Here is a 16,433-nt window from a genome sequence, read left to right on the forward strand (position 1 = left end):
CTGTGGTGGGTTGCTCTATCAGCTTGACTCTGTTAATGATCAACCAGCTTGTGCTCTTTTAGGAAAAAAAGGGTAGGGGCAATTACCTCTGCTCTTATTTGACCATTAGCCAAAGTCTGTGTCAGCGGAGGGCTTCACTGACTTTTTGGTTAAAAAAGACGCCGACACCCCTTTCCTCCCTACCTCCCTTTCCTCAAGGCAAACTTCTGACTTCAGAAATCAGCTAGTGAAACCAGTCCAGCGACACAGTTATGGTACTTTATCCTAGCACTGTCTGCCAAATTCTGACTGGTGACACTGATTAGTCACAAGGCTTCACTATACGCTCATGCCAGGAAGATTCATACCAGCCTCACATCTGTGTATTTTCCTATTGCCATTGCTGTCTCTTTCCTGTATTTCTACTTTTGGTCAGATTCCTGTAACTGCCCAAAGAAAGCAAATCAATGGATTACTTCTGAAAAGTGAGGGGAAAGACAGGCTAAAATGTAACTGGTGGCCATATTGCTGTAATACACTCAGACTGTACATTTCTTAGGGTGGAAGCACTCTTCACTTTTACTTTGGAGACTGCATTTCAGTTACTACAGCAAATAAAAGGATGATCTCAGTAGTGCACCAGTATCATAAGCATGCAAATACTTAAAACAGATGTTTGAATAAAAAAAACTTTACTGCTTTGGTGTAAACAGGTGGAGAAACATAAGTGCACAACCAAAAGTGTAAGCCGGAGTCTGTCATTCATGAGATGGCAGTACCATCCCCCTGGCTGTGTTAGACTTCCAGGTAAGGGCACACCTGTTTGCTAAGTCTCACTGGTGCGTGTTGGTCCTTCTTGCAGAAGAACAAGGCAGCTTTGCCCTTGACTGTGTTAAATGGCAAGTGTAAGGAGTGAAGGAGCATTCCCTGTCCAGGCACTATTCTACAGCTGCCTTATTTGAACAACAAAATGAAGAAATTGCTGCAGTCTGATCAGAAAGATGACCAAAGACCTTTCCAAAAGCATCAGACATTATTTTCCTTTACAGTTATTGGCAATAGCAGTCATTTCCTTACTCCAGTTTGCTCCAGCCAAAGGCTCTGGGGAAGAGAGGCTGCTTTGGGCAGAAGGTCTTTTTTATTTATTTTTTTAATTTATTTTATTTATTTCCAAGTCACTCCCGAGAAAAAATTTCCCCAGTTCTCTGCCTGGCCTGAAGGGTGGCTGAAGCCCTGCCCCATCTGCATCCTCCCAGAGACACATAAATACAGACACTCTGATCCTGCAACACTAGGCTCTGCGATCAAACTGGCTTGTTGTCAGAGAAGTATGTTCTTAGTGTCTCTTTGTCAACCCAATCAATTTTCCAAGATTGAAAGCTGCAATGTGAATAGCCAACTCCTGGCTTCCAGCCCACTATTCCTCTTGCTACCCGCAGCACTAGGCTCACCTTGATTCACGTATCATAAGATAAAAGCTTGTACACTGCAACGGGCCCACTCCTCCTTCATTACACCCACAAATTCCACTGATCTGGATAACCTCTGAATCAAGAAAGAAAGAAAGAAACCTGTGAAATCATACCAATAGGCAGTGACATTTCCATACAAGCCTCCAGAACAACAGGAGAATTGTGACAATGACAGATTATTCTTAAACAAATTGGAGCACCTAAAGAAAACCAGCAAACACTTCTTTCCATTTTTTTATTTAAAATTATGGTAATAAGCTCTACACTTTGTAGCAGGATGCAACTGTTACTCTTTGCCAAGTTATGTGGAAATTTTGAAATGCCATCTAATATAAGGCAGGCACTGGTATTACAGCCTTAGGGTAAAAGAAACCTGCAGTCAAGCTGTGCAGATCTGATTTAGCTTTCCACGGCTCCGTGCAAAACATGTTGTTAAACGACATCCTGGTGTGCTAAAAAAATATACATATATCTTCATGACATTGAAAATTCTGTTTGTAGAGCCGTTTTTTTTTCTGTAATCTCTTATTTAGTAATTCCAGGAAATTTTTGATTATATCAGCACACTGCAGTGGTCCCTCATGCAAACAGCGAAAGCCACACAGTTCCTCTGTGCTTAAAATGCTTTTACCAGTAAAACTATTTTGGTACGAAGGGTTTTCCTTTTCATTTGTGAACTTAACTACTCAGTAACTACAGTTATATTAGTTCAGAAACTTAATGTTGGTGCCACTTGTTTTACTTCCCAATGGCAGTGATTATAATGGCAATGAGAACACTGTTGCAAAGACTTTCAAACCACATTAGATTTCTTTTAACAGTTCCTTACAGCGTACCAACATGCAGCACAGTGTGATTCACTTGAGGATGAGTTGGGGATAATGAAAGCAAACAAACTTGATTTTATGCACAAATTCTTTTAATTAAAAAAAAAAAAAATTGCGCTGTCTGCACATTCAAGCAGATGCTGAAAGTGCCCAACTCAGCTGAAAATGTCTCTCCACCCACAAAGCACCAGCTGGCAGAGGCATATCAGGACTGCAAATGCCCAGTAGTCAAGTGGAAATCTGATCACGAGAAAATTCACTTAGACTGCAAAACTTCACTGATACTGGAAACAATGCAGTTGGGATAGCAGTGTGGGACCTTGGGGGAAAACCAAGTGTGAGTTTAAGCAAATGACGACTATTTAAAACCACTCCCTGTGGTCTTTGCATTCGAGGGAGGGCATGAAACACATGCAGAGCTTAGCTCACTGTATTTTAAGGCCTGGATCCACCCTACTGGTGGAATACTTGGTATCACAGCTCTTGTATTTTCTGTCCTTTGCCCATAGAGCAGAAACCATGTCTTCATGTTAAGCACCTAGGCTCCTGTGTATTGTTACCAGGATTGACAGAGGAAGTAGGTTTAGTTCTCATCTCAACATAAAGCAATTCAAACTCCTGTCTTTCAAAAGAATGTCCTAACTATGAGATAGTGGGAAGAAAACATTGCAGATTGACTTGGCAACTGAGGAAGGGAAAACATGGGCAAGTCTGATTGGGTACTCAGTCAGGAAAGGAAGAAAAGCAGTCATTTTCTTGAGTCTTTCATGAGTACTTTAAGGACCTTCTACTTAGTGTGACTGTATAAGTATGCACAAGAAGGGAGAATGCATCCTTGCCACGTATCCCTGTAGTCTCCCCAAAATAGAGGAGCCTAGGAGAGGGCACCAGTCATCAAGCTCAAGTTTCTCTCTCACTTTCTCTGCCCTGTGAAGCCCTAATCATCCTCTACAACGTGATACAGCTCGGTAGGAAGAACTTAGCCCTGCTTTGAATGAGTGTGGGTGACCTCCTTGTGGTTCCTTCCACCTTAAAATAATCTGTTTCTAAGCGAAAGTGTCAGTCCCTGCTTCAGATTTCTCTCTGCTAACGCCAAAGATCTCATAACCTACAGGAAAGTTGTAGTGTGCAAGGTAGGAGGTGGCACCCTCCCAGCAACAAGGTTCAATCCAAAGTCTCTGACATCTTGGGAAGACATTTTACCTGACAAGAGGACTAGTCAGCAGCAGAGAACAGCTGCTTCTGCCACCAGGATGTGGCAGGAAGAGGGCCATGTTGCATTTCTGGTGTAAACACTGCGACTTGGAGCCTTTACAGGGTAGGGAGCTCCCTTTGACACTTGGCAGAGATTGAGAGCGGAGAAAACGGAACAGAGGGACAGAAAGGCTTGTTGTGGGTTTCTGTCACTGAGCAAAAGGAATTTATGGGGTGGGCCTGCCTCTGGAAGCCAGTTACGTGCTATGTCATTCCAACATTGCTATGGAGAATGGATCAGTATTATTCTGATTTTGTAAGAAGTGAATGAGACAGCATTGCTCAGCCCAAGGTGCAGTGTCATTCTAGCTCACGCTGCAGCATGTAGTGATGAGGTAACGGAGCTTATGGCGACACCTAGAAGGAGGGGAAAAAACCACTCAGCTTTGGAACGTCTTCGGTATTGATTTTGGAAGGTCCTTTGGTTAGAGATCTCCATAGTTGCCTATTTTTTTTTTTTTACTGAATTGCTACAGGCACTGCTGTATGAAGAGTGGAGCTGAGGTCATTCCAAGTGGCAGTGAACAGCCCAACGCAGCTGCTCGGCAGTGAGTGTGTGGGCTGAGCACACTGGGAGGGAGCCAGCTGAGGGATAAACCTGTGGTGAGAGCCTCCCCGTCCAGCACTAGTGCCCTGCTGGTGTTCCCCAGGACAGGCAGTTGAGCTCCTGGGAACTGAGTGTGCTTTGAGGTTGTGAGGTCTGCAGCTGGACCTGCTGGCAGCTGGATTCTTCTCAGACAGGATAACAACACTGCGACCAGGATGCAGGTGAAAGAGGCTGAAGTATCCACTCGCAGCAACTCACTGCCATGGGAGGAAAGCTGGCTCGCAGCTGACACTGGAGTCTTTGGCAGAGTAGCAATTTTGCAATAGCTGCTGAGTATTTATGTTTCCCAAACTGTTGTGGTATTTTCCCTTTCTTCCTCAATGTATTTGGTTTGCGCGGCAAGGTTTTAGTAGCAGGGGGGGCCACAGGGGTGGCTTCTGTGAGAAGCTGCTAGAAGCTTCCCCTGTGTCTGATAGAGCCAATCCCAGCCAGCTCCAAGACAGACCTGCTGCTGGCCAAGGCCGAGCCCATCAGCCACAGTGGTAGCACCTCTGGGATAATGTATTTAAGAAGGGGAAAAAAAACCCCAAACCCAAAACTAGGAGCAGTTTTTGCAGCCAGAGAGAGAAGTGAGAAGATGTGAGAGGAACAACTCCGCAGACCCCAAGATCAGTGAAGAAGGACAGGTGCCAGAGCAGAGATTGCCCTGCAGCCCCTGGAGAAGACCATGGTGAAGCAGGCTGTCCCCCTGCAGCCCATGGAGGAAGGATGAGGGGGTGTAGAGATTCCACCTGCAGCCCGTGGAGGACCCCACGCTGGAGCAGGTGGAGGCACCCGAAGGAGGCTGTGACCCCATAGGAAGCCTGCACTGGAGCAGGCTCCTGGCAGGACCTGTGGACCCGTGGAGAGAGGAGCCCACACTGGAGCAGGTTTGCTGGCAGGACTTGTGACCCCGTGGGGGACCCACGCTGGAGCAGTCTGTTCCTGAAGGTCTGCACCCCATGGAAGGGACCCACGCTGGAGCAGTTTGTGAAGAACTGCAGCCTGTGGGAAAGACTGATGTTGGAGAAGTTGGTGGAGGACTGTCTCCCGTGGGAGGGACCCCATGCTGGAGCAGGGGCAGAGTGTGAGGAGTCCTCCCCCTGAGGAGGAAGGAGCAGCAGAGACAAAGTGAGATGAACTGACCGCAACCCCCATTCCCCATCCCCCTGTGCTGCTGGGGAGAGGAAGTAAGGAAATTGGGAGTGAAGTAGAGTCCCGGAAGAAGGGAGGGGTGGGGGGAAGGTGTTTTAAGATTTGGGTTTATTTCTCATTACTGTACTCTGATTTGATTGGTTATGAATTAATTTTCTCAAGTTGAGACTGTGTTGCCTGTAATTGGTGAATGATCTCTCCCTGTCCTTATCTCGACCATGAGCCTTTTGTTATTTTTTCTCTCCCCTGTCCAGCTGAGGAGGGGAGTGACAGAGCGGCTTCGGTGGGCACCTGGCATCTAGCCTGGGTTAACCCACCACACTCAAAAACACTCTGTGGTGTCAAGAGACCAGTCATCCATGAAAGGGAATGTAAATTTGTTTTAGCTTTGTGAATGGGCTCCTGAGCAGCTGGTGTTGAAGGAAACCCGTACAAGTCAGAACTGGATTTTACTTTATTTTTTTTTCCTTAGCTCATGCATAAGCGTCACCCCCACAGAGGGCAACCCAGCCTTGGGTGAAAAGGATGAGAGTGGCCAGGCTTAGCCTCGAACCCACTCCTTAAATGGCGATATTGCCAGGTGTCCCCCAAAGAGAAGAGAAGGTATTTGAGGGAGTACGGGTGTCAAACATCAGGCTCCAGGGAGTACTAGGTTCAGATGACAATCATCTTCTGAAGTGGCAAGCTGCACGTTACCTGCTGAAATTTGTTCTTCCCCTAACCTGTGAGGCTCCCATTCCACATTAAATTGATTTAATTTCAGCTTTTCAATTAGCAGAACTCAAACTTCCCAACTGTAAGAGCAGCACGACAATTTCTGCTGCCAGCACTAGCTGGAGCTGCGCCCCATGAACCAGAAACCCCCTTCGCAGCATCACCTCGCGCCTCAGGCCCCCCCCGCCGGCAGCCGCAACCCGCCAAGCCACCCCGGTGACGGCCGCAGTGTCTGAAATCCCCTTTGCTCATGCAGGCCCGGAGTTTCCGGAGGAACTTGGTTACTGAGCAGCTCACAGGGGCGGTACCCACGTCCTGAGGGGGGCAGGACGGTTTTTTTCGGTTTCTATTATTGAACGGCTCGGGTGAGCTGCTCGGGAGAGCAGCTATGAGGCTGTCGGGTTGGCTGGGGCTGCTCTTGTTCTTTGTGTCCTCTGTGGGTAAGTCGTAGAGGGTGGCGGCGGGGACCCTTCCCTGCCGCCCGGCTCCCCTGGCCGGTGGGTGCGGCGCGCGGGAGCAGGGCGGGCAGCGAGCGTTAACGGCAGCGCTGTGGGGAGCAGGGTGTCCCTAACCATTCCTCCCCAGGCGGCCCAGCGGGTTTGTGTCTCCTTGGGGCGAGGGCGGCGGCTTCGCAGTCGCGGTTCGGGTTTGGTAGCTGGGGTGCGTTCCGGGCCGGGGAGCTGCCCCCGGCCGTGGCGAGCCTGGCGTGGCCTCCGCGCAGAATTCCGCGCCTCTGGCTCCGTGCGCGGTGCTGTCCCTGGCCGTTTATTTTATGCCTTTCTTAATGGTAGTAGGCAGAACCAATTAGCTGCTCTCCTCCCCTGCATTTAACGCTAGAATTTCTTAGTATGATCAGTATGTTAGGATATCCTCCACCCCACCCCGTTCTCGGCACAGATAACACTTGTGCCCTCATTGTGTCAAGCTGGTGTAAATGGGAGGGTTACAGTGGGAAATGGGGGTGATTTGTGCTACAGTTAATTTTCTGTTCAAATGGAGTTAGTCTGCGCTACAGCACAAGCACTTCCAAATGAGGGGAGCCTTGTACTCCCAAAGCACGTTTGCCTCCGGTTCTTGAGGTGTTAAGGAGTTTAGGAAACTAGCTTTTATTGTAACAATGTTCTTGTCGTCCCTGTATATGAAAATGCTGTTTAATTTCTATTCTATGATACTTCTTGCTCAAGAAAAAAAATCATCAAAGTTCTCAATGGTTTTGTTTTGTGGTCTTTTTAATAGTTGGGGCTTTTTTTGCAGAAGTAAATTATTACTATTAACTTCTGGTGAAGTAGTAAACAAAGGCCTTCTTAATCCAAATTCCACCTGTGTGCCTCAGGAGCACAGCCCTCATGTCCACAGCCCTTGCACAGGGCTATGAACATGAGAAGTACAAAGAAGACTCGCTCATTTTTGGAACTGAAGGCAGATGTACAAACTTTCTCATTGTCATCAGAAGTAGCTGCTATTGCTAGATGGGCCAAGCAGCATGGATCACTGAATATAGACTTTCTCATCATTCCTCTAGTTTAAGGGATTTCTCAGTGGCTTCTTTTGTTGCTTTGGGAGTTTCCTGGATGTGCCTAAAACAGGACCTATTGCATCCCCTTTTTAAAAAAGAACAGCCTCCTCTTGCTTTTCTTGAAGGCTTTAAGCAGCTGGTTCTGCTACTGAGTGTTCAGAACAACTCCCTGAAATTTCCTCCCATACTATTCCAGAAGTCTTCAGCTTGTTTTAGTTAATTAAAATTGTGAGATCCTTTTCTGCAGCCAAGGCTGTAAGAGAGCTTTGGGACCAGGTGTGTGCAGAGGAACCAGTGGAGAAGCTAGGATTCTGCATACCTGCATGAGTCAGTCTGCCAGTGCTCAGCCTTAGATGGCATTTCTTCATCTCACCCACGGTGCTTTTGCAGAAAGATCTAAATAAGTGCTAGTAGTAGGTGATTGAGTGTCCTCTTGTAACGTTTTGTGCGTGGGAAGGCACTTTGTTACTTTATATTATTTAAGTTGGCATGCCACTGCTACTCTAAGCATCTGAGTCCAGGTGCTGTAGACTTATCCAGGAAATGAGATTCCAGGTTCCAAACAACACACAGTTGAAAGGAAGAGTTGATGGTAGTTAGGCAACTGGAGAGGTAATTGTGGCTGCAAGTATCATAATACCCTCCTGTAATGAAAAAAATAACTGGTTCTGTTGTCTTTTCCTCTCTGTAAAACTTTTGATTCTGCAGTGGTTGATGAGGGTAGGAGATCAGGAATACAAATACAAGCTCTTTGCTGTTGTTCACTAAACTACATCAGCAAGATTTCGCTCTTTTTGTTTGTATGCTTACACTATTGCTAATATTATGTGTGTAGATGTTCTTAATTTTATCAAGGTAAAATAACCTGTCATCTCCATATGAGAAAATCAAGACTTGATAAGTCAGACTGATTTGCTGAAGTACATAAAGTAAATTAGTAGTGGTTTGACTTGAAATGCAAGTTTCTAGCCTTACAAACACCTGTTGTAAACACCAGGATGCTGTTGGTAGATCCTCATCCTCAATCAGCCTTCCCCTCCTGAATCCCTGCCTTCCCAGCCTCCCTGCTTCTCCACCCAAATTCAGAGCACTGCATCTATCCCAGCCTCATGTTGTTGAACATCTGGAAATGGGGTGGGGTGGAAGAAAAACACATAGCATGATCCATCTTGAAGATGTGCTTCTTCATTCTGCTGTGGGAACCTGTGACACACAGAAGCTGCAGTGTAGTTTTGCTGCCTTCAGAATCCCTGCTCACCGTATGGCGATTGCTGCTTTTTGCAACACACTGCCAGGCCAGGTTTTTGTCTGATAAAACCTCAGACTTGCAAATACAATGCTTAAAGTGTAAAGGTCACACTGAGGCTATGAAGGATTTTGATTTTAGATCTACAAACCCCATGTTCCTTCAGTCATTGGAAATGCAAGCCAAAACTGTTCAATTTTGGGATCCTGGAGATTGTATGTGGGTCGGGAAAAAAAGTCGATGTAGTATGTGTGGCTTGGTTTGTTGAAGGAACCCACAGAGAGATCTTTGCACCCTCCATGAGGTGAATAAATTACTGGCTACCACACCAGCAGGAGGATGGCAGTGCCAGCCACACTGGTGGGGATGTTCTGCTGCACTGTAGGTGGCAGCCAAACTTCTAGAGACTTTAGCAGAGTTGGGACTTAACCTTCGTCATCCCCTCTGCTTTTTGGGGGAAGCCGGATGAGTGAACTAGAGCACCTAGAAGCATTCTCTGTCTGTAGTGAAAGCCAGAGAACTCTCAGTGGTCTGGGCATCAACTCATTTTTAAGCAGTATTGCAGACTTCCAGCTCTCACATATTTTGCTGGGTACCTTAATGCTTCATTTACCAATTCAATTTCTTTTATAAAAATTGAGTTTAGGGGAGGCAACGTGGGTCACCCAAGAGCAGAAGTTACCATATACAATACGGAGCATGGAGTGACAGAAAGATATTGTTAGCAACTCTCATGTTTTCTTTCTGACTTCTGAAAATGACCAACACAGAAACCCAACTTACCTTAAATGTACCTTTTTGTTTCTTTCCCATTAGGCAGTTTGACAGGTTTGGTGTTGGTTTTGTTTTAACATTTCCTCCCATTCTTTCTCTACACACGCAAATATGTGCTTCTGCCTATGTTTTTGTTGATCATAAAAATACCAGGATTACTCAGTGTTTTTTCCTGTATCTTTCCACTCCATGAGAGATGTCATGGGAGCTACATCAGGAGATGTGAAGATGAATGGGTGGAAATCTGGACTCCTGACAAATTCAAGTTGCTTGTAGAATATGTTTAGTTTGGTAGGTTGGTGACAGAATTTTTAAATGGTAGGAATGGAAAAATCTTTTCTAGTTGTCAGCTGTGTGAAGCTGACACCCGAATCTGTTGTCCTGTTATCTTACTCTTGAATCTTACTGAATAAACAGAGGAAGTTCTGAATTTCTCACAAAGGAAAAAAAATAAATACTTTGCACCCTGCTTAAAAACTCTTGATAAATCTTTATCTCCAGAGCTGTGGCTGTTAGATTTAAAAAAAAAAAAAAAAGTCATTGATAATTAACATGACAGGATGAACACAGAGTGAAAAATGTTACTGACAGTTTCTTGGCTTAATGTGATTAATAGTCTTAGTCCTTAGAAAGCCAGGATCACCTCTGATTTACGTGCACGGACTCCTTTGATCTTGCATATGGATTTGTCTTTTCTTTTTAATGGTCCTCCTATGAGGAGTCTCATGAGACCATATTGACCATGTTCAGGGTGGTGTGGCTTTGGCTATGTGGGTGATATAGGGTTTGGAAGAGACAGAGGTTGTAGTTTGGAGTACATTTAAGCTGGTGTTGCCACAGGACAAGAACAGTTCCTCTCTCTGTCATCTGTGCTGTTCTTTAGAACTGCAAAGATGATCTGGCTGAAAATTAACTTGGTTGAAGGAAAAAAGTTATTGAGACAGATTATTTCACAGTCCTATTGATTATATAGCTACATAAAGGCTGTGTTGGTACAGCATAGAATGGTATCTGGATGTTGGGAGTAAGTGGCCAGAGGATTTGAACTGGGTTTTTTTTTTTCTGGTAGTTCGGGGTAGGCTTAAATGCAAGTCAGATCCGTCCCTAAGCAAAGCCCAGAGATCAAAAATAATCAGTATCCTACAGGACACAGTGATCCTCTCTAATAGTTCACCGTTGCCAAAATGAGGATTCCCAGTTTTCCCTCTCCCTCCCTCACCTCATGCTACCATGTGTTGGCCTGAGCATTCACCAGAGTTATCTCATTGCATTAATGGCAATAAAACTTGTCAAAAAACCCCCTATAAAGTTAATGAATGGTGTTGGCTCAGTCCAGGGAGCATGCCAATAGAGCACGACCCTGAGACTGCCGAAAAGGAGGGCAGGAGGAGGTGGAGGGGAGGGATAGTGGGCTGAGGTGTTTCCTTAATTGCCTTGAGCTAATCTATTGTCCAGGGCAGGGGACACAGGATTTTTAAAATCGAAGTTCTCACATTGCAGCCTGCTCCTATGTGTGACCTGAAGGAGGACCTCGTTGGTTATGTTCTTGACAGGAGATCTAGCTGAATCTAGGTTACCTCAAAGTACAGGCAGTAATAGTCTACTATATAAACCCTTCTGAAGCTGGAGTTAAATGATTAGGTTATCCTAAGGTTGGATATGCAGAGCATGAATGTCATGCTATAACTACAGAACATACAAGTATGACTTTATGTGCTCTGTTCCCACCACTGCCCCATATAATGCCTCTCACAGCAAAAGTAGGTGTGGAAGCTATGGTTCTGCAGTAACCCCTCCGCTGTATGGTGAATTTCCTGGAATACTGCTCTGTTAGTGGACTTTGGCCTCCACAGAATACATCGTTTCTCTGCTCTAGAGCAGCATGTGAGAATGAGTCTTGTAAGGCAGGGATCAGTCTTTCTTTGCCTCCTAGAGGATGTCTTGCACTTCCATAGTCTTTTAGAGTAAGATGGGTTAAATCAATTATCAGGATAACTGTGACTGAAAGTCATAACGCTGCCCAGAGGTAATTTCTGGGGACTGAGGCGCAGGAGGTAGAAGAACTATACAAAGCTAAAAAAATCCTTGGGTTGTAAGGCTGCATTACTATCCAAGTGATAGGAATGATGGAGGTGAAGTCAGGTTTGTGCTAGACAGGTAGTAAGAAGCAGCATGATAAACTGTATATGGTTTGCTTAGCAGAAGTGAAAACTCTCTACGTAATCCAGGATGATGATGAGAGCTGCAAGCAAGTGAAATTTGCTAATAATATTGTGTGTATCTAGGCCATTAGATCAGAAATTTCTCCTCACTGTTAATGGAGTGCAACAAAACCAAGTAGAAGAGAGGTGTGAATGCAGGTTGTGACCAATGTGGTAGCCACTGTACCACAGTACTTGAAAGGTAGAGATGCTACGCTACCTAAAATACCAGTAACTTCGTGAAGCTTTTTCTCTTGCTGCAGCCCTGGTGACTCTCTACACATACCTTTATCCTAGTGTATGAACAGGCAGACTTGCTAGAAATGGAACATTTTTGTTGATGTTTGTTTAGTATGAAATGAAGAGACTTATCTAGATCTAACATCAAGCAATGCTTTGGCAAAAAGAAAACGCCCAAATCGAGAAGGTGCCACAAAAATGAGGGCCCACATGCTTAGATTGAGAGAGGAGTATCCTTTCCAACTTGACAACATAGCCCAGTGGATACTTCTAACATCAAGTTTATTTAGAGGCATCTCCTTAGAGTTGCTTTTATATCAAAAGTTTTAAAGCTTGAGAAAATTTGCTAGAGCTGCACAATCAGTATCCATGGTGAGATGTGCACAGCACTGGGCTCAGAGCTTCTGTTTCAGATCTTTGAAGAAACAGGCCTGAGCTGCAAAATTTTGGATTGGACAGATTCTGTCCTTATTTCAGAGGCAAAGACACCAGGATTTCAGGTGCATTGTTGTGAACCAGATCCTCCTGGTTCACAGGAGGGTCAGAGGTGGATAGAGATCTGGAAACAAGTTGTGAAGCCCAATCCAGTCTCTCGCTCACTCCCCTTCAGCAGGATGGGGTCTGGAATCAGGAAGACAAAAGCACGAGAAACTTGTGGGTTGAGATAAAGACAATTTAATAAATGAAGGGGGGAAAACAATGGGGGGGAACAAAGTGATGCAAAAGCAATCACTTGCCCCTTTCCCACCAGCAGACTTCTTTGAGCAATGGCTACTTTGGAAAAACACTCTTCCCCCTAATTTTTATTGCTGAGCATGACATGGTATGGAATATCCCTTTAGTCAGCTGGGGTCAGCTGTCATGGCTGTGTCCCCTCCCAACCTCTTGCCCACCCCCAGCCTACTCCTAGGACTGGACAGAGTAAGAAAGAAAGGTCTTGATGCTGTGCAAGCACTGTTCAGCAATAGCTAAAGCATTGGTGTGTTATCAACACTGTTTTGGTCACAGATCTAAAACACAGCACCGTACAGGTTGCTATGAAGAAAATTAACTCCATCCCAAGCAGACCTAGTACACAAGTGCATGGTAGCAGTGACCACGGCAAGTAGTAGGAAGAATAAGACTGGTCAAGTAATCAGTGGACAAGGGGAGTAGAAGAGGCTTGGGCAGGAAGCAGGGTGGAGGGAGCTAGAAAGCACTGTGAGGCTCAGCAAATGGGAGGGAGATGTCAGTGGGAACAGGGCAGAGGAACTGAAGATTCTGGCTATTGTTAAAAAAAAAATCTTTGGAACTAAACTTAAAAAAGTTGTTGGAGATTTGCACCTTCCTCTCAATTCTAGTGTCAAAGTCAGCTGGTGTCTGACCCTGGTGGCACCTTTATTCCTGTGGAGTTGATGTTTTGGTCCTCTGTTTTCCCTCTTCCTCAACTTCTTTCCTTGGAAGTCTATGGGATTGTCTAGTTCTTGTCATGGCCAAGCTTTTCTGCATCTTGCTTGTACCTAAGATCTGCTGGGATCCACCGAGTCCTTCTGAGAGTCACATACTGAGGTTTTGCTAACCCTACCATAGGTTTCCGTGAGCTGTGCAGTGAAATGCGCTCTTTCTTCCTTCTCTTCAGGCTGTGCTAGTGTGCATGAGGAAATTATAATGCAGCTGGGCCCAAGAGCATCTGGTCGGGACACTAGTGATAAGTTGTTTTTTTTAGGCTAGTCTTCTGTTGCCTGTGCGTTTTGGTTTTTTAACACAGGAAAATGTCTTGAACATGTGGTTTGCCTAGTGAGTTACTGCAGAAAAGGGAGGCAGCATGTCTGTCTCTGATAGCATTTTGGAAGGCTGTACCTCTGTCCTAGGAAGGTTTAGAGCTGTGAACCCAGAGTGGAGAGAGAGAAGTGCCCTCAGTGAAGTGGGTAAATGTGCAAGGTTGGATTTAAGATGCAGCTCAGTCCTCATAATTTCCTGGTAGTTATTTTAAGAAGTCTGCTCTGGTGTCACTGCGCTCCGAGCCAAGCCTGTGCTTGGCCCAAAGGGGCGGTCTTACGTTCTTCCCCAGTTCACTTATTTCCGCTTCATCCCATGCACAAGCACTGGTGTTCCCACAGCAAGTTGCATCTGGGGATTGCAATCCTTCTATTGTTATTTTTAGATTTTTTTTTTTTTTGGGGAGTGGGAGTGTGTGTCAAGTTAGCTGTCAATGGATTGTACTCTCTGTGTGACTAGTTCATTGAGGAAACAGGCAGACAAAAACAAAGGAGAGGGAGGAATGGGCAGGTCATCCCCACGCTTTTGGTCAGCAGCATAGTTTTAAAATTACATAGTTTTTAAAATGACATAGTTTTAAATGCTGCCTATTGTTAGGTCCGTGTCAAGGGATATAACCGAAGGCGTGGATTTTGTGGTGGGGAAAGACCCACGCTTGTTGGTGGGTGCCACCCTCAGGTCCTGCCTTTGCTGGTGTATAGAGCTCTGTAGATGCAGGCAGCCCTGTATTGGCCAGGAGTAGCAACACATAGCTCTGTGAACTTGCTGCAGTATGCAAGTGAAAAACTCTGCTTTTGCCGTTACATGTAAGATTTGCAGTCATTTTTGTGTGAATCTGATCTTCCTCTTGCAACAGCACGGGACGCTGCTACAGTTTACTGTCATCTCTGTTCTCTCTTTCCTGGCTGTAGCTTTTGCCCATGCTTTTATTCCATGTGTCTAAGTGCTTTCTTACTGGAGTTTGGGAAGTGGGTTGTGTTTGTGGCCTGTGGGGGAATTAGGAAGACTATGAGTGAATATTCTGATAGTCCTTTTGGACTGAACATTTATTTCAGGGTTCTCTGCAACTGGTGGTTCTGAGGGCTAGGAGGGAACATAACCCTCTGCTGCTTATACAGCTGCTGGGGGAATTCACAATTAAAAAAGAAAAAGGGAGGGGTAGTTGGGAAGTTAGAAAAATAGAACAAAACCCCACTATTTAAAAAAGCTCAATTCCACAGTGGACAATTCCTTGCTATAAGCTAATCAGTAAGGACTTTTCCACTCGGCTTCAGCAGCTGGAATGTTAACATCTTAGTGGTAATATGGGAGGCTAACTGCTGCTTGTATATACCTAATATATACATATATGCATTCCAAATAGGTATTTGAGACCAAAAAGGGTGGTAGTGATAGCATTAAAAATAAAAAGGGAATTGGCTTACGGAAGTTCTCCGGAATAAATAAGCCTTACATCAACTCCAAGAAAAGTAGTGAAGAAAATCAAATCAGGTAGACAAATATGGTAATGAAGCATTTATTGCTAATAAATGGAATATTAAATTCCACTTAGTCTGAACAGAACATGTGGATACCTTTAGCCTGCTTAAATGCTTAAAGAATCAGAATTATTCAGTTATAGAATCATAGAATGGTTTGAGTTGGAAGGGACCTCAAAGACTATCTAGTTCCAGCCCCCTTGCCATGGGCAGGGACACCCTCCACTAGACCACGTTGCCCAAAGCCCCATCCAACCTGGCCTTGAACACTTCCAGGGATGGGGCATCCACAACTTCTGTGGGCAACCTGTTCCAGTGTCTCACCACCCTCACAGTAAAGAATTTCTTCCTAACATCTAATCTAAATCGACCCTCCTTCAGCTTAAACCCGTTACCCCTTGTCCTATCACTACATACCCTTGTAAACAGTCCCTCACCATCTTTCCTGTAGGCCCCTTCAGGTACTGGAAGGCTGCTATAAGGTCTCCCTGGAGCCTTCTCTTCTCCAGGCTGAACAACCCCAACTCTCTCAGCCTGTCCTCATAGGAGAGGTGCTCCAGCCCTCTGATCAGCTTCGTGGCCTCCTCTGGACTCGCTCCAACAGCTCCATGTCTCTCCTGTACTGGGGCCCCCAGAGCTGGACGTAGTTCTCCAGGTGGGGTCGCACAAGAGCAGAGGGGCAGAATCCCCTCCCTCAACCTGCTGGTCAAACTGCTTTTGATGCAGCCCAGGACATGGTTGGCTTTCTGGGCTGCAAGTGCACACTGCTAGGTCATGCTGAGCTTTTTGTCAGTCAGTTGAATATTAAAACTTGAGTATAGCATACTAGGTTGTATGGGTGACCTGTTACTCTGTGAGTGAAGGGCTGTGCCTTGTCTTGCATAGGCTGCAATCCAAGCTCTGCATTCAGAGACATTGTTTGGTTAGCATGCAGTTCCAGGTTATGTGCATTAGCTGAGTCATTCTCAAACATGAGAAAATATCAAATGTTTTCATGTACTGCAAACCACGCTAAGATTTGTGGCTTGCTGTTTGCTGCAGGCCAAATCTATGCACCTGTGCTGTTGTTGTGGTTCTGCTGATGCATGGTATGCAGAACGCTTGACCTTGGCGCTGAGTCCTGGGTAGAACGAGAAGGCTGCATATGCAAAGGTATCTGGCTGCTGGAGAAGTGGGAACAGAAGATGATGTAGATGAGATGAGGTGGTAGGTTTGCAGAAGAGGTTTTTGCTC

The 16,433-nt window shown here is 45.4% G+C and overlaps 1 protein-coding gene across 4 annotated transcripts in view; it reads left to right on the forward strand.

Annotated features, from left to right (window-relative positions):
* Positions 1-6,288: 6,288 nt before the first annotated feature.
* CD58 (CD58 molecule) overlaps positions 6,289-16,433 on the forward strand; it is a 37,632-nt gene continuing 27,487 nt past the window's right edge. For all 4 annotated transcript variants that reach the window (XM_054834204.1, XM_054834219.1, XM_054834211.1 and 1 more), the window contains exon 1: positions 6,289-6,427. In XM_054834204.1, the coding sequence (XP_054690179.1) occupies positions 6,376-6,427 (52 nt within the window). In that variant the 5' untranslated portion in view covers positions 6,289-6,375. The remainder of the gene's footprint in view (positions 6,428-16,433) is intronic.

The sequence above is a fragment of the Grus americana genome, chromosome 1 (assembly GCF_028858705.1).
Source record: "Grus americana isolate bGruAme1 chromosome 1, bGruAme1.mat, whole genome shotgun sequence".
In the NCBI taxonomy this organism is placed as follows: domain Eukaryota; kingdom Metazoa; phylum Chordata; class Aves; order Gruiformes; family Gruidae; genus Grus; species Grus americana.